The 13,602-nt window shown below is 53.4% G+C and overlaps 1 protein-coding gene across 8 annotated transcripts in view; it reads right to left on the reverse strand.

Annotated features, from left to right (window-relative positions):
- Positions 1-13,602, reverse strand: part of TCF7 (transcription factor 7) — a 73,804-nt gene that overhangs the window by 3,852 nt on the left and 56,350 nt on the right. For 3 of the 8 annotated variants that reach the window (XM_055717525.1, XM_055717526.1, XM_055717527.1), the window contains exons 6-10: positions 11,927-12,013; positions 9,832-9,942; positions 9,403-9,565; positions 9,082-9,189; positions 5,797-5,845 (exon numbers count right to left, since the gene is read on the reverse strand). In XM_055717525.1, the coding sequence (XP_055573500.1) occupies positions 5,797-5,845; positions 9,082-9,189; positions 9,403-9,565; positions 9,832-9,942; positions 11,927-12,013 (518 nt within the window). Of the gene's footprint in view, positions 3,970-5,796; positions 5,846-9,081; positions 9,190-9,402; positions 9,566-9,831; positions 9,943-11,926; positions 12,014-13,602 lie in introns of all 8 variants that reach the window. The other 5 variants (XM_055717523.1, XM_055717522.1, XM_055717530.1 and 2 more) reach the window with 4 other exon arrangements.

The following is a 13,602-nucleotide window of genomic DNA, read 5'->3' on the forward strand; positions in this document are numbered from 1 at the left end:
ACAGTGGAGAGAGTTACCTGTGAATACGGGCCGAGGCCACGGTTGCACACCCGGCGCGCAGCAGCGCTGGGGGCTCGGTGGTCCCTGTGCGTTTCCCACCGTGGCCGCCAGGCGGCGCTGTAACGGCGGCCCCGCAGCCGGGACCGGGGGCGCAGCGCGGCCGCGCAGCAGCGGCGTGGGAGGGGGGGGGGGGGGGAGGGCGGGGAGCAGCGGAACGGCGGTGGGAGGCTTCAGCCGCGGAGTGCGGAGGGGAGGTCGTAAAAACGAGCTTAAAAATGAAAAAACGGGGGTAAAAATCTAAATAATGAAAATGAGAGTAAAGTCGAAACAGTAATAATGAAATCAAAGCAAGAATAAAAATAAAGTAACAAAAATGAAAACAATAAAAATCAAAATAGTAATAAAACAATTACGAAAATATTAATAAAGTAGAAACAAACGAAAATAATAGAAATCAAAATGAAAAAAGCAATAAACCAATGAAAATAAATCATAAAATCAAAACAATAAACAAAAAACAGAAACGGTGAAAGGTAACCAAACAATGAAAATGAAAACAATAATAAAAAGTAATACTAACAATAATAAAAGTACAAGCAATAATAAACAAAAAAAATCAAAGCAATAACAAAACGTAAAAGGAGGAGGGCATTTCTCACCAGCTGCTGCCCCGGCTGCTCTGCTGCTGGGAGGGTGAAGCAGCTCCCGCTGGGGTCAAGGCTACGATGTGTCCCCCGGGGCAGAAGCCCCCTCGCCTGCCGCAGGGGGCACAGGGGGCACGGGGGACACACATGGGACATGCTGGCAGCCACGGCGTGGGCAGGGCACAGGGGACACAGGACCTGCTGGCAGGCCGTGGCACGGAGCTGCCATGGGGGCAGCCAGCCCTGGGCTGTGCCCCGCTGGGCTGTGCCCCCCGGGCGGGCAGCCCGGCCATGCCCAGGGGTCCGTGCCGTGCCCCTGCCGCCATCTTTGGCTGTTCTCCTCAGGCCGCACAAGCCAACTCAACATCCGAAGCTCTCAAGAGCCCGTTCCCAGCGCCTGCCTAGGCCCTGCGCAGCACCACCGTCCGCTCTGCCTCCTGCAGCAAAGCCCCCGGTCCCGCCAGCCCTGCATCGCCCAACCCTTCCCGTTTGCTCCCGCCGCCGCGACCGCGGAGCTGGAGCGCCAAGCCAAGGCTGGGCAGGGAAGGGACCGGCCTGGGGGGACACGGCAGGTGGCTGCCCACCAGCTCGACCCTGAGCCTGTCGGAGGGAGCCCACCGGGCCACTGGCTGCCCCGGCAGAGCTCCCGCCCGTGGCTCTCCCGGACTGCTGCCGGCTGCGCCCGCTGCCTGGGGAAGCGGAGGCAGCGGTACAAAGCGTGCCATGGGCAGAGGCTGGAGCGCCAGCTCCGGCGGGAGAAGGGCGCCTGAGCAGACCTGCAGCCCCATCAGTGGCCGCTCTCCTCCCCTGGCCCTGTGCTTCTAGCAGAGACCAGGAAGGTCCCAAAGACAGCAGCACTGGGGCAGCGGGGACCAACCCAGCCTTCACCCCCCAGTTCCCCACTTGTCCCTGTTACGACTGGGGGGGTCTCAAAAAGCCAGGTCGCACACCGTCCTTGCTGTAACCGCCCCCCTGGGTGATGCTGCCGGTCAGCTCTGCCCGGAGCCCCAGCTGCCACCTCTGCCACCACCCCGGCCAGCCAGGGCTCCTGTGCCCCTTCCACCGCTGCTCAGCAGGCTTTCCTTCTCCTCCTGGGACACAGCCCTAACGCCACCTGCCACCGGTCCTCCAGCATCTCAGCAGAGTTTTAAAGGAAAGAGCTCTCAGGATGTCACCTTAATGGCAGCGAGGGAATAGTCCCTCTGCTGTGGATGGCATTCATGACTTTACAGCTAAAACAGCTCAAAAGAGCCTCCTCCCCCCCCCCCCAGCCCCCGCCCAGCTGCCTCATTTGAGGCAAATGGATCAGCTGGAGAACTCGCTAATGCGGGCGCACACCTTTCTTTGATCTTCCTAATGAAAAACTAGACACTGTTAGAATATGTATTAACTAGTCCAGTATTAAACATGACTTCGCATTGGATGCGAACAAGAGAAGTGCTATTACTGCTGTCAGTGTCATCATTAGCCGTGGTGACCCAATTAGTGCCATATGAAACACGACAGCCCTGCTTTAACTCAGAGGTTGTTTTACACGGGCTGTGACTCCCCAGAGCAGAGAAGCCCAAGGAGAAGCTGCAGGACAGAGAGTTTCAATGACCTGTTTGTGATACAAATCTATCCATCGATTCACTGATTTGATTTAAAATAATGGGGGGAGGGGAAAAGCAGATCTGATCCTAACAAAGGGGCCAGGGGGCTCGCTGCTGTGGTGATCACACAGCCAAGGGGCTGTACCCCTCCCCCTTTAGTTGCTACAGCACCCTGGAGCTGTTTGCCCCGGGCAAGGGGGAGAAGGGTGAAAGCTCTAGAGCAGGAACACCCAGTTTCAAGCAGTTCACTTCTCCTGTGGGGTGGAAATCCTCCGGGGAGTTGCTCTCCGCATGGCGAGCAGAGCACGCAGGACAGGAGCCCTTGAGGCAGTGGCAGCGCATTAGTAGGGGGAACCGCAGAACGGCTGCGACCAGCCAGGGGTTGAGAGGCAAAGGTTAAAAAATAAAAGCATGCTAAGGTCTCCGAGCACTTCAGCAGCCTGTGTTAATTGGGAAGCAGCGCAGAGGAGAAGCTGAATTCAGAGAGTTCAAACGAAGGCAGAGCGAGGTTGGGGGAGCTGCCCGCAGAGCTGCAGTTGCGCTCGGGGCGCTGGGCTCGGTGGCACTGCCGGGTGAGGGACGGAGGTCACAAAAACCCCTCTCTGGGCAGTCGGGATAAAGTATTAATGAGACGTTAAGTGAGCTCTGTCTGGATTCTTAATCAGTTAAAAAATGGTGCTTGATGATGCTGTCCAGTGTATAAAAGGCGAGTGGGGCAGTTTGCTGTTGCACAGCACCCGAGGTTCGGGATGCGGCTGCAGGGAGGGGGTATATACTCACTCGGGCTCAGCGTGGGGACCCGAGCTCGGGTGCCAGCAAGGGCAGGGGCCAAGCACCATCAGGACTCTGCAGGGCTGCGCTTCAGGGTTCATGTTTGGGTAGGCTAAATGAGTTCAGTCACTTGAAGCTGCACTTAAGCACTTCAAGCAACACTTCCAGTTTTTGCTAGAGTCCTCAGTGCACTGGTATAAAAAACATGCTATGAATCGTAGCCCTCTGCCCAGGCTGGAGCCTCTCTGTGCTTTGGTGCCCAGGTCCAGGGGCCCCCCAGGAGCTTTTTCTGCCTGGCTGCATTTGCAGACCCCGGAGCCAGGTAGCACTTGGCTCATGCACTGAGCTTCTCTATCACCTGGCCACATCCACTCTCTAGAAGCCCGAGGCACAGGGCACTTGCAAACTGTCTTGCTGCTTGAGGCCGTCCCACCTCGCCCATGGTGGCTACTGCAAAATTTCAGGGCCATGAAAAGCTGGATCTTGAAATACCCAGCATAAACAGGAAAAAAAAACCAACCCCATTAACTACTCACTGCTGGCCCTAGGGTGCTATTTATGCGATAGGAAATCTCTAACAGGGGAAAAAAGCCACACATCGGGGTCACAGAGGTCACCACCCTGGAAATAAGCTTTTAAGACCAGGGAAGTCCATCAGCTGAGATACACATAAAGCATCACACCAACGTCGCCCCAGGCAGGGGTCAGAAACCCAGGCAGGGCGTAGCCTGACCCTCGCAGCTCAGACAACTGCTGAGGACCCAGGGAAAACCCCATCCCCGCCTGGCTGGAGCGGCCACCGCCAGCGCTGGGGTGGCTGCAGGGGATGCACGGAGCCGAACCCGCTCGCCCAGGAGCACCCCAGCAGCGAGGAGATGCTGATACACACCTGCACGGGCCGCACCAGTCCGTTTGTTGGTTGAGGCCAAAGCGAGCTCTGCATTTCTTAGGAGAGGCAGGATCTGAACACAGAAGCATGCGTGGCGGAGAATGGGCAAGGCAGAGGCACAAAGAGGAGGAGGAGCAGGAGGAAGAAAAGAGGCAACATCATTTTAGCCACTTTAACACACTACAATCCAATTTTTTTTTTCTCTAACAGAACAGTGCCGGCACCACCTCTCCTAGAAAAAAGTGATGGTTAGGCAAATATCAGTGATCACTGCTGGCAGCTGGAGAAGAAGGAGGTTTGGGAAACAGCCTCAGCTCTGGGAAATATGGGCAATTACGGGGAAGTTCATGGCTTTTCAAACTTCTTAAGTTTGGAAAAGCTGCGAAATCCCAGAGGTGCTGCCTGCCTCCTGTGTCTGCATCCTTACCTGCTCCCTGCCCTCCCAGCAGTGACTAACCAGGGCTGCCAGCGAGCTCGGACTGCGCATGGAAAAGAACAGGAGGAAATGTTGCAGAAGCAGGCTGAAAGCGTAGTTAGCATGAGGGAGACCCAGGCCCAGGTTATTCTGCTCTGCCCCCCATCATTGCCCCTCCAGTTTTAACAGAAAAGCTATTCTCCGTGGTCTTTCCTAAAATGTGGCCGGTTTACTGGGTAATTATGGAACTCAGGAGGGTGAAGCCCTGTTTACCTTCAGGCACATCATGTTTTTCCTGTAGTGCTGTAAACGGGATTTGAACAGCACATTTCTGTGCTGGATTCATGCTCCCTCTTTCAGCCACCACCAGTGTCTCCTGTTGTGTCTGACCAGCAGTTGATTTTCAATCCATAACAGGTGAAATTATCATTTTTGTATCACACAGACAGGACATATATATGGATATATAAATATATATATATACACACACTACATACAAGCCTAAAAGCTTATAGTCCCCTTATCAGAATGAGATCAATAGCATTAACCAAACCAAAGATATTGCTAGGACACAGTCATGGAATTGCATTTTATGGACAATTCAAAGAGATTGTCCAATGGCGATTCATTAAATTCATGAGATGATCTGAACTTTATGAATTAATGCAGGCTATCATCTGGCTGACTGATTTTCACCCAAAAGCAAATAACAGCAATGAGCAGTAATGAGCTGGCTGGAGAATGGGAAAAGCTGTTAAGTCTACAGGCACTCACAGGCTGGATGTACTGAAAAAACCCAGCTGGCTAACTTCATGTATGCGTGATGCCACCGTGGGCAAGGACAGGCTCTTGATGTTTTATAATGAATATTGAATGGTACAGATATTATTTATTCCCGATATGACAGAAATACTTAAGAAACCAGCACAGGAATAGCCCTGGATGATGGGAACATGTGCCACCTGCTGAAACCTGCCCAAAGGCCCTCTTCTAACCAACACCGTGGGGCCGGGAGGCAGCTGGTACTCGGTTTTAGCATGACTTCGCTTGAGCTCTAGGTTCCTTTGAAATGAAAACCAAATTTGGGGTAACCCCACAGGTGATCTTCAATCTTGTCACTGCATTTAGTCCCACACGCAATACTGATGCATTTGAGAGGAGTTTTCTTTAATTAATGGTATCTGTAGGGCTGATGGGGACATGCACCCTGCACGTTTTGAATAGCGCAAGTTTAGAGGAAGTTTATATGAAGTTATGCACTTGTCAAAATCTAGTCTTGGTTTTCACACACTAACCAAGTTCTAATTCAAATATGTCTATGAAAAGGTCACAGAAATGTTAATTTACCATGTATTAAAAAAAATTAATGTATTTCTTCAGTTAAGCTCAGGAGAATAGAAGAAAACACAGTAAAACATGACAACTGCTTCGGATTATCCCCTCCAAGAAAAACAGAGGGACAGCCACCGAGTCGCACGCATTTACCTGAGTTGGAATCTTGCTGCTTTTCCCGTGTTCGTCTCTTCTTTTTCCCCTAGGGAAGCAAAGGAAAGGCCATCAGTCCATGCTCCCCGGCGAACGAGGGTGCTGTGCAGGGGCTTTGGGGCTGGACTGGGCTGCTGGTGGAACTCTCAAAGCAACCACCCAAATCTGTGTTCACACACGTGCCGATGGCTGCCTTTTACACGGCACAGATTTGTTCTGGGTATATACCTTATCTCAGGAATAACCCCTCATTTCCAGGATCCCCAGATCCAGCACCATCAGCATTTTGACTCACCCCCAAACCACTCTGCGCGAGATCTGCATATACATTGAAACAGCAACAGAAACTCAAAGGCAACATGGCCCTGTTACCCCCCCTGCATCTGCTGCACCTTCCTCCCAACACGCTGCTCCCCTGCTCTGCTGTCTGAGGCCACAAGCACACTAGAAACACAGCCCAGACCCTGATTTATACTACAGCCTGTGCAAGAGAAAACATCAGTGTGTGCAAAACAGCACTAATAAACACAGCACCCCTACCTGTGCTGCTCAGCACCTCTGCTAACTCCTGCCAGCACTCCTCAGCCCACCCTTATGTGTCCTCACCTGAGAATCCCACCCATTATTGCTTTAGTTAATTAATCGATAGATAATTTAATTAATATATTTAACTAGATTAAAGAAGTTTTACCACATGCAACGGAGGCATTATGCTCAACAGCTGATCCTCCTGGTGTATTCTTATTCTTCCTCCCTTTTCATGGTTCTAAAAAGCACTTGGCCTATTTTGGCACCTTCCCTATTTCCACTATGTGCTCTAATGCGATGCCTTACACCTGAACAGAAGTTGATCTGTAATGTGTTACCAGGAGGAGCATCCCTGATTTCAAATAGGAAAGAGAGTTTTAGGAAATCCCCAGAAATTCATTTGTAAATAATACTTCTTTATTTCAATGTTTGTGCAGCTCTGGACCCATCCTTCATTCTTCTTCCTTCCCTTACTAACAAGAAAACCCAGTTTTATCCCCAAACTGCCTCTCTGATTCTCAATATGCAACAACCCCCCGCATCTTCTGATGAGCTTAGTATGAGGGCACAGCAGCAAATCTGGCCTGTGGGGAGCAGGCAGCTCGCAGGGCTGCCTTTGACCTGTGACTTTTTATATGACTCCTTGTGGTTTGAGTGAAGGTGGAAAGCTCTGAGCTGTGGTAAGCTTTTTCTTCAGTGTGGGAGCAACTGTATTTCCTGCCTGATATCCTTATCACGTGCTGCAGAAGTGACCTACATTCCTCCTTCTCCTCCCTGCTCAGGCTCTGGAGAGAAAAGCATCTCTTGCAGTGACCACAAGATCCAAAGCAGCTGCTGCTGAGGGAGTCAATGTGTGCCTTTGGAGCCCATCATCTGCTCCATCTTCTGGAGCAAGGAACCAGCCCTTACCCAGGTGAAGGATGCTACAGGATTTAAGATTTCCAGGGAGGATGCGCTTGGCCTTGGAGGAGGATGGTGCCTTGTTCTCAGCAAGGCTGCTGCCCTCCAGATGCTGCTGCCCTCCAGATGTGTGCCCACCGATGGTGCTGCCCTTTGGTACTGCTCTGGTTTCTCTAAGGGTGGCTCCAGAGGGCAGCAGCGTCCAGCACTGATCCTGCAAAGCTGCATATGGATGCTGAGCTCCTCACCTGTGCTTGCAAGGAGGCAGGGATATCTGTGTTGCTGCAGGGAAACGCAAGCTGGGGACTTCCCGCAACCTCTGCTTTTTCTGCATCATCTCTGCCCTTGGCTTTTGGGGTGGTTTTGGTCTGTTTAAGGGTGTTCTTTCACCCTCAGTGGAGTTTGGGCTTTCTGGAAGGAGGGTTTGGGGCAGGGTGGGCTGGATGGGTGCTCACTGTGCAGCTCCCAGGGGAAAGAAAGCAGTTGTGAGGGAAATGACAGAGCCTCAGATCAAAGGGCCGAGCCCTGGAGTGGATGGATGGACATCTGAAGACTTACATGTGATTTGCTTCAGGTCTCTAATGAGCTCGTTAGGCATGTAAGATCAAAACGGTCGAGAAGGCCACTGGAAAAGACCTGAAGTGTATCCTGTGCTTCTGGGGCACCGCTACACCTATGCCACCTCTTTTAACACGGTGCTGCTGAAGTGATTAATATAGCTAAGAGGAAATGAATATTTTTTTTAAGAGTAACCTTTAAATGTTCCAGAGAGTAGCCCAGAGGCTTCCCAAGTGCTGGCTCTACCACCACAAGCTACAAAGCAGCTCTGTCCCTCCAGCTAGCCCAGGGGCTGCCGCTGCTTCTCCCTGGGGAGTGGGGGGCTCCGGGAGCCCTGGCCGTGCCAGCCCACCACAGCCCCCTCGGAAAAGAGCCACTATTTCGGCCGTAGAGACAAGTAATCTCTCTGTGAAAACTAAACACAGTTTTTCTCTGCTCAGGCCTCAGCGATTGATTTGGCATCGATTTGCTGCAGCAGTGTACCTCACTACAGCCAAAACTGGGGAACACCAAGGCGGGAGCTTCCCTTCTCTCTCTTGTACACAGGGAAAGCTCTCCTGGCTACAGGAACGCACAATCCCAACCCTCAGCGTGTTTCAGGGCCCTCTGGACTGATTTTTATTGCTGAGAACCACCACTATTTGCTGCATGGCTCAGCTGCTCCGCTCAGCAGCCACTGCCTGGTTTGAGAAATTTTTTTTCTTTTCTTTTTTCAACCCAGAAAGGGTTTTTTATTCCCTAACAGCAACCTTGGTTGGGAAACAGGCTCACCAAAGAGCTAGGCTGAGCTCACCAGCTCACAGAGCAAGCAGTGCTGCCTGCGTTTGCTCAGATTGCATTGGAATCCTTTGAACACGGTTGGCTTGATTTGCTCAGGGTCCTCAAATAATGACTGGTCAGGGTGGGATCAACATCCCTGAGGGATAAACAGAACCTCAGTGACTGTCATACTTTGAGCGCTGCTTACCTGCCCTGCAACGCTGCTGCTTGGGATGCAACCCCACAGAGCCTGCAATTAGACCTGAACAGCCTGCGAGACCAAGGTTTGCACTACAGCTCACACAAAGCAGCTTACACTTTGCTATTTTGCCTTTTAAAAAATTATCTCCCACTATTACACTCCTGTGAGCGCAGCTCAGACAGCTACAGAGCTACAGCTGCTGTGCTGCCAGGAACAGTGTCACCAGGGACAGGCGGGTTGTTTGGCAAACACCAGTTGTCACCCCCCATCCCCTCCCCCCTCCCCGGTCATTCTCGGCCATGCCCTGGGGAGGGGTCCGAGCCACCGCAGCCACTCACGTAGTTGTCTCTGGCAGACCAGCCGGGGTAGAGCTGCATGTGGAGCTGCCGTTCCTTGCGAGCCAGTTCGTAGTACTTGGCCTGCTCCTCCCGGGACAGCGCGTGCCACTGCAAGGACAAGTGCGGTGGTGAGATGTGGCCCCACTGTCCCTCCCCAGCCCAGCCCCCCGTGGCTGCCCTGTGCTGGGGGGCACGTGCTGCGTGTTCAAGGGATAAGAGCACATGGTTTTGCAAGCAGATGCTTGTTACATGCTTAAAAGCAGCTGCAAGGGATGGGGATGCTGCACTGGGATGACGGTGCTGAGCCCCGTGTGCTCTTACCCTTCTGCCCAAGATCTGGTTGATGGCGGCGCTCTCTTTCAGGGTGCATTCGGCAATGACTTTCGCCCGCATTTCTTTCATATACAACATGAAAGCGTTCAGGGGCTTCTTGATAGTGGGCTTCTTGGCTTCCTTCTCTCTCTTTGGTTCTGGTTGAGGTTTCCTTGGTGGGACCAAAGGAGGAGCTGTCAGCATCACTGCCAGCCTGGTGGCACCAAGCTCAGCAGAAGACTCGACACCAAACCAACCCGATGGCACGAGCGGGTGGAGGGGCCCGAGATCTGTCCCCTGGATGCCTGCTGCTGCCTGATGCAAGCAGAGCTCGGCGTTCATCCATCCTCCCCGCTGGTGCAAGCATTAATAGTGATAAATGAAATGGGTATTAAGGCGGTAATGCTGTTGAGCCCTGCCCTGGCACTTCCAACTTACATGTTTCGGTCATAGTGCTCCATCTCTTGCTTGCCGGAGTGGGGCACAATGGCGGGGTGCGGGATGCCGGTGGTGTGCATGCCAGAGCCCAGCATCAGCGGGTGAGTGAACCTGCAACAGAGAGCGGATGAGCCATGCCGGGAGGGCTGCGCTGGGGATGCTCGGGATGCTGGGGCAGCCGGAGCGGCGTGTCTCATGAGATGGCACTCTGACGTGGCAGAAGCAGACGGCAAGCGGAGGACATGGAAAGCAAACCGGCGGTGGGTGCTGCTGGGCTGGTGCGGGGCAGGCAGTGCCCACCACCCCTGGGTCAGCCCTTGCCACGCCGGCAGTGGGCACGGCCAGACGGGCCGCAGGCAAGCGGGCAGAAAGGGTCCGGGTGCCGCTGCGAGGAGCCCAGCCTGCAGCGGGAGCCTGACCGAGGTCAAGGGCACTTTCAACCAGCAGTTCCAGCTACTCAGATCCCTGTTGTTGCAATAGCTTCTCAGCACTGCAGAAAGGAACAACAAACTCAACCCAGGGTTTGGATGGGAGAGATTAGGACCACCCCGCACCTTTCTTTTAACAGAAATAGCGTAAGTCTGAACGTGAACCGAAGTGCAACTCTAGGAGGTGCACCTTGCCTAAGCAATGCTCTCCACCACCAGGACTGAGATCAGGAGAGGTCTCGCTAGCTTTCAGGCTTCATTAGCACGCTCTCGAGATTTGGAGGGTAAAGCCAGCGCAGTCAGCTTTGCCAAGCTTGCCACTTTATGTCTGCAGCTTGAGATGGCAGAATTGCCCATGGGAGATGAACTGTTCATTAGATATGCTGGCACAAAAAGAAAAGCTGTTTAATTTAATCCACCAGCACAGTCTGATCCTTATCTGACCAGGTGTACTTTCTCGGCTGCAGCAGTGCTGCAAAATCTGCCCCAAAATCCTGCAAGCACGAGCTCCTGCGCCGGGCTCGGGGCAGCTGCCGGGCCTCCGCAGGGAACCGTTAGCTCCTCTCTCGCCTTCACCTTTGAGGTCGGACAAAGCGATGCCTCGGCAGGCAAGGAGGGCTGGCAGCGCTCCCTCGCCTCTGCTGCAGGGCTAAGGGGTTGCATGGATCGAGGTTTTTGCATGGCTAAGGGCTAGCATGGATAAGGGTTTGCTTGGTTTTCCTGTGGGAAACCTCCGTTAATGGCTCTTCAGGACAACATGAAGCAGAAGCGAAAGCTGGTGCACGAGCACATGCAGCGTGCACAGGTGTCCCCGTGGTGCTGCCGGCCTCGCTGGGGCCATGGGGCTTTGCCCACCAGCACGCCCAGAGGGGCTGGGCTCTGCAATTTCCATCCACAGGGGATGTATTTTGCTCACGGGGACATCGCTGGGGTCTGGGTGTATTTACAGAGGGCAAAATTTGGTCCTGGGTGACCATAAACTTGCAGTATGAACGGCCTGGGAATGCGGTACATTGCTCAACCTGCTCGATATTAAAGATGGGTCACGCTGCAGGGCCAGGTCCTCGCAGGGAGAAGATGGGCAGTGACATGGCTGGCTCTGCCGCCCCCCTCCCATGTGCAGGGTCTGGCCTGGGGCCATGCCAGCCCCGTGCTGCCCGATGACAGGATGGGGGAGGCAGAAGCTGTGCTTATGTCTCAGAGAACTGACTTGTGCTGATGGGATGACAGCAAATCGCTGCCTGCCGCCTGTCCGGCTTTTAAGGCTGAGACCAAATAAAGCAGATCAGTCTCTGCAGAGCGAAACTCAGCAGTGGTGGCGGAAGGGATATATCCAGGATTAGGGTTAGTGATGAGGAGCAAGATCCTGAGCAATGGATTTCACCCCGTCTTCCCAGTGCTGAGCTGAAGGCAGGGGCTTCTGGCTTTGTTTTGACTTCTGCTGATTAAAACCTAATCATTGTGCATCCTCCTGGGATGCTCGCTATTCCCCTGACTACCCTTTGGAGCAGACACTGCCTAAAAGCACCTTCTCTTCCCACGGCTGCCCCAGGGAGGGTGCGTGGCCGTCCCTGGGTGGCTGCGGTCTGCTGCAAGCTCCTGCCGCACAAACTGCAAGCTGTGAGACCAGCCGAGCTGCTGCCCTGTCTCACACAGCTCATACTCACCTGGAGAAAGAAGCCCCAGCAGAAAGCGCTGACGAATACGGCTGTCTAAATCCACATGACGGGAGCGGATAGACAGACTGGCTCTGCCTGGGATCGGGAAGAAAGAGTCTATAAAGTATCCACAGCTATGTGGTATTTCCCATAGATTTGCTAAGGAGACTCAGAGCACTGATGCCCCAGGAGCTCTGCCTGGTGGGATGCTCGGGGTGCCCCTGGGCTCAAGAGGCAGTGTGGGACCTGGATTTATTTTGTGAGAAGCTGGGCCTCCCTGCAAAGGTTGGATCCAACTCTGACCCCCCTCCATCCCTGGTGTTGAGTAACGCTGCAGCTTTGAGTTTATAAAACACAAAATGCAGAGGTGTGCTGAAAAATTAGGAGATGTGCTATTGCACAGAAGTTGCTTTAAAAAGCGCAGTTTGAGCAATAAACTAAACCCTGGTCAGAGGCTCCCCCTGCGGTGCACAAGAGGCTGCCCAGTTTCAGGCTGTGCTGGGGGGTGGCTGAGCACGGCAACCTCCCAGTGCCTGGAGAGAAAGCACCTACTCTGCCCTTGTACGTACTTCAGAAATGCTCTGATTTCCCCAGCGCATCCTTTTAAGGATGCCTGTCGTTTCTAAAGAAGCCAAAAACTCAGTCCTAAGTTTCTTTTGAAAGTTGTTTCATACGGGGGATGGGGTGTGTACCAGACCTGGAGCTGGAAATTATTTTTAATACTGTAACATAAGTATGCAGGAAGTTCCTTGTTGTTCCCAGCAAGGGAAACCCCCCCCCTGTTTCATATGGAGATAGCTCAAAAATACCTTGGCTTGCTCTGCAAACCCGCCAAAAGATGCTCCCAGCCTAAAACTGTGCATGGAAACCGAGATGCCTGAGGAGGCCATGATGGGGTGCTTCAACCTGCACTGATGCTCATGCTCCTCCAGCCAGGCTGCACAGAGCTGTGCGTACGACCAGCACCTGGTATTTTGAGCTCTAATAAGCAAAACAAAACCCCCAACCCATTATCCTTCAGTGCGGTGCCCTGCGAAGGACCGAGCTCCTGGATTCCAGGGATTTTCAGGGCTAAAGACAGTTTCTGCCCTGAAGAGCAGTAACGGCAGTGCTGTGCCATGGCAGTGGGGCCCTTGAGCTGTGCTGGGGAGGAAGGAGTTTCTGTTTCTGCCACTCAGGGAGCTGCTGTGTCTCGGCTTGACCGAAATCTGCAGGATCTGTCTGCAGGAAAGGCAGCCGAGGCGGCAGGGCTCTGTTTACACCCTGCCAGGCAGAGGCCCTCTCCCACCCCTTAGATGTCGGCGGGTATAAACACACCAACAAACAGCCAAGTGCTACCGTGTATCGGGGAGCCAAAAACACCTTTGAAGTTGAAGGCGGCTGCCCCAGGGCCGAGAAAACACTCGGAGCTAATCCAGAAGCGACACGCGTTACTGCAGAGGCTGAGATACCAGGATAGAAAAGGAGCCGGGCACTTGTGGCTCCATCCCAAGTGATTCTGACGTGCAAATTAATGCAATTCCAAAATCAGTCCCTGAGGGTTGGGAATGCACAATTACAGCCCGTATCACCCAGCGGTGGGAGGGCGGCTTGGAAAAAAGCGCGGGACAGCCACGGCACCGCCACGCAGCACAGCTCGCAGGCTCCCGCCGGCGTTCACTGCCAGGCTCCCGTGAGCAAAACTC

Source organism: Falco cherrug, chromosome 8, assembly GCF_023634085.1.
Source record: "Falco cherrug isolate bFalChe1 chromosome 8, bFalChe1.pri, whole genome shotgun sequence".
Classification (NCBI taxonomy): Eukaryota; Metazoa; Chordata; class Aves; order Falconiformes; family Falconidae; genus Falco; species Falco cherrug.